At 41.9% G+C, this 3,520-nt stretch overlaps 1 protein-coding gene across 2 annotated transcripts in view; it reads left to right on the forward strand.

The window, feature by feature from the left end:
- The window catches only part of PITPNM3 (PITPNM family member 3), a 228,260-nt gene that overhangs the window by 158,014 nt on the left and 66,726 nt on the right, over nt 1-3,520 (forward strand). For both annotated transcript variants that reach the window (XM_019545546.1, XM_019545547.1), the window contains one exon: nt 1,254-1,443. In XM_019545546.1, coding sequence (XP_019401091.1) covers nt 1,254-1,443 — 190 coding nt within the window. The remainder of the gene's footprint in view (nt 1-1,253; nt 1,444-3,520) is intronic.

Consider the following 3,520-nt stretch of genomic DNA (forward strand, 5'->3'; position numbering starts at 1 on the left):
TTCCTCTAGTTGGAGATGTGGTTGCTTTCTCATCATGACTGGTAGCTGTAGAGTCCTCAAGCCTCCCATTTCTTGGATGCAGAACTTCCTTTTGCTCCATTTGTCTTGGCCACTTCAGTTAAGAAATCAGGCTGTGGTGACTGAGCAGCTAGATCGCACGCCTTTGGTTTTAGATGCCTACACTTAAACATTGGGCCCTGAGCGCTTTTGAAAACCTGACCTGGTAGCCCTGTGCTTGTTTTTCCATCTGTAAAACACTGTTTAGCTGCCTTGTTTTTTAATTAAAATGCTCTGAGATCTTGGGGAGGGTAAACACAAAGCACTGTTCTTATGTATTTATCTTCCACCCCTGCAGCCTTGGATGAAATCCAGCTTAATTTTCAAAGTTCTTTTGGCCTCATTCTAGTCTCTAAAGGTGCATTCATTTGCATGGAGAGAATCTGGCATAAGGTGATATGACATTCAGTTTTTGCATTCTGGTTTTCTCCTTCACCCTAAAAAAAACCAAACCAAACCAAACCAACAAAAAACAAAAATCACCCAAGGCATTAATGGCAGGTTAGTATTGGGAGACTTGCAGGGCTGAAATCTTAAATGGTGGAAAACCAGTATTTAGGAAATCTAAATGTTGGTTTTCTGTAATGCTAGTTGGCATGCCTTTTGATATGACAATAAGCTGTTCATTTTTAAAACTCCTTTTATATCCTTGCTCAATAACAGGCTGGTTTTGTTCTCTCTCTTTTAAAGGGCTGTTGTCAGGCAACATTTGGTCTAAAACCTACGATTTCAGTAAAGATTGTTTACACAAATTTGATGCAAGGTTTCAGCTTTAAAGATATTATTCTTTTTTCAATGATGTCAGTCAGCCACTTATTTTGAAGGCAACAGTATTTTAATGTTGTCCTTTTGGAGGGGTGTTGTGGTAATACATGAAACGGGGTAATTGGTTTGCTACCTTTGATTTTATTTGTTTTATTCTGTAATGAAAAGGAGTGCGAGTGGAGGAAGAGTAAATTTAGATTCATAGTAGTGCCCTCTGCTCTAATAATCTAAGGTAGCTTTACCAACACAGGAAACCCTAGGTTTTGGGTTTTTTTAATGTATGGGTTTTTTAGCATGGCGTTGCTCCATGTTTGTATCATTTTGTTGAACCTGAATAGCCCAGACCACTCTGTTCAAATGCTGACGTTGGTGGCAAATGCTGTGTGCTTCCTCTTGTTGCGTTTTTCTGATCACCCTGTCTTCTTCTTTAGTCTTAATCCCTACAGCTACGATGAAAACTGCCTCAGCAGTAGTGAAGACCATATCCCACTGGCTGCCTTGCCCTTGCTGGCCATTTCATCCCCTCAGTACCAAGATGCAGTTGCCACGGTGATTAGCAGAGCCAACCAAGTTTACAACGAATTTCTCAAGTCTGAGGATGGGGCTGGTTTCAATGGACAGGTAGGACAATCTCCTGTTGCATCCAAGACAAATGCTTCAGGCAAAGCTGGTTGGCCATAATTCTAGGCCATTGCTGATTTGTGTCAAGTGCATCAAGTCGCTGATGTGGAGATGACACTGAAAATGCAATGATGAAATGTTAGCATGGAAATAACTGTGTGCAAAACTGCCTGTTAAGTGCCCAGGGTGAGTTAGATGCTTTCTGAAATCAGAGCAGCATCTGTCAGATGTGAACTTAGGTAGTTAATAGAAAATGCTAATACTTTTTCTCCCAGCCAGTCTGATTCCTGAGTGCTTACCATACTGTGTGTCAGCACAGTGCCTAGGAGCTCTGGCTGTGGCCCAGCCTGCAGGTGATGGAGATGGAAAGATTTCCTGTATCGGGCCATAGGGAATCAGTTGTGCTGATATACTCCCTCTCATCACAGTGACAATAAAACTGCAGCCTGAGACATTATACTGGGTCTTGGGCGAGCAGGGTTCAATTCTCAGTCTTGCCACAGTTGTGATCAGGGGCAAAATCACTTCCTCTGGGCTTGATCCAGATTCCCATGATTGAAAAGCTGTCATGGACTTTGTAGCGCAGTTGCATGTGCCAAAGCCCTGTAGCTTCAAAAGGGCAATACCTCCTAGCTTCATTGCGGATAAACTCATTACCCAGCGTTAGGTGCTCAGATTTGTTTTGTGTTGTGTCCTTCCAAAGCGCTAAATAGATACAGTTGTCTGAAGTACCGGGATATTTCAGAAAAGATTTTTAATACAAAGATACAGTGTAATCTTCTGAGGAAAGCATACGTCTTATTACACAAACAAATAATTTTTTCATAACCATAATAGGATTACGCAGTGGCAGAATTGGACTCTTTTAAACTAAAATTTGGTTTGTAGCAAGTTTAATATCCATAGTAAACGGTTCTTGCTTGGAGCATAAAAATAACCCAGCCACAATGATGGAACATTATGAAAGGTGAAATTATGCGAAGAAAAATTATGCCAGTTACAGAGATAATTATAAAAACAGATCTTTTTTTCCAGTAGAAATTGAATGTTATGAGGTTTGTTTTTCTTTATGCCAGCGCCACAGAAAAGGCCCCCCCCCTTTTTTTTGCAAAGCACATATTAATATTTCATCTGGGAGAGGTGTACACGCGCTGCATATTTCCCCATAATCAGGAGAAGAGCTGGTTTTCTTAAAGGGGAAAAGTGACATTTTCTACACTGTTGTTATCATTTTGGAACCAAGAGTTCTAGATGCTTTTTGCATTCATTACACTAGTCTTTTAGTGAAAAAATATGACCTAGCGGCACTGGGCTGGGAGTCTGGGGTCTTGATGTATTCCAGATGATCCCACTCACCTGCTTTCTGACTTTTTCTCACCTCTGCCTCTTCGCCTTGTTTCCTCTTCCACCATTTCTGTGTCCAACCTATTTACATTGCAAACTGCCCTCAGCAGAGAACTCCCTCTTGCTATGTTGTATACAGCAACCCACACAGTTGGTCTCCGATCTTACTCTGAGCCCCTACGCCTCCCTCAGAATGAAAACCGAGACCAACCCAAAACAACGAGAACAAAATTATCATGGGAACTATGTGTCCTTTATCCTCCACATACGGAAAAGTGAACTGAGAGATGGGATTAAATGTAGCCTGAAATTGTTCAGGTCTTTGCTGCAGACATTCACAGGTTCACACAGAGCTGGAAGGGCCCATATGAAACATTGATGGGGATAGTATTTTGAGTCAAAAGTGACTGTATTAAAAGGTGGTTAGTATGTTGAATGTCATAGAAGTGAATGCCATTTAAGGCTTTGGGACTGGGAATTGTTATGGAAGTAGAAGTTGCCCTAAAGGAGGACTTGCCTGCATTTTTCAGTTGGCCTTTTGATGACAACTCACTAGAGCAGCCTTGCTGCCACATGTTGGACTACAGTGAGAAATGGAGGTTTTCATAGATTTCATAGCTTTCATAGACATCAGGGCTGGAAGGGACCTCGGGAGATCATCGAGTGCAGCCCCCTGCCCAAAGGGCAGGAAGTCAGCTGGGGTCATAGGATCCCAGCAAGATAAGCATCCAAT

The sequence above is a fragment of the Crocodylus porosus genome, unplaced genomic scaffold (assembly GCF_001723895.1).
Source record: "Crocodylus porosus isolate Cpor-Errol unplaced genomic scaffold, CroPor_comp1, whole genome shotgun sequence".
Classification (NCBI taxonomy): domain Eukaryota; kingdom Metazoa; phylum Chordata; order Crocodylia; family Crocodylidae; genus Crocodylus; species Crocodylus porosus.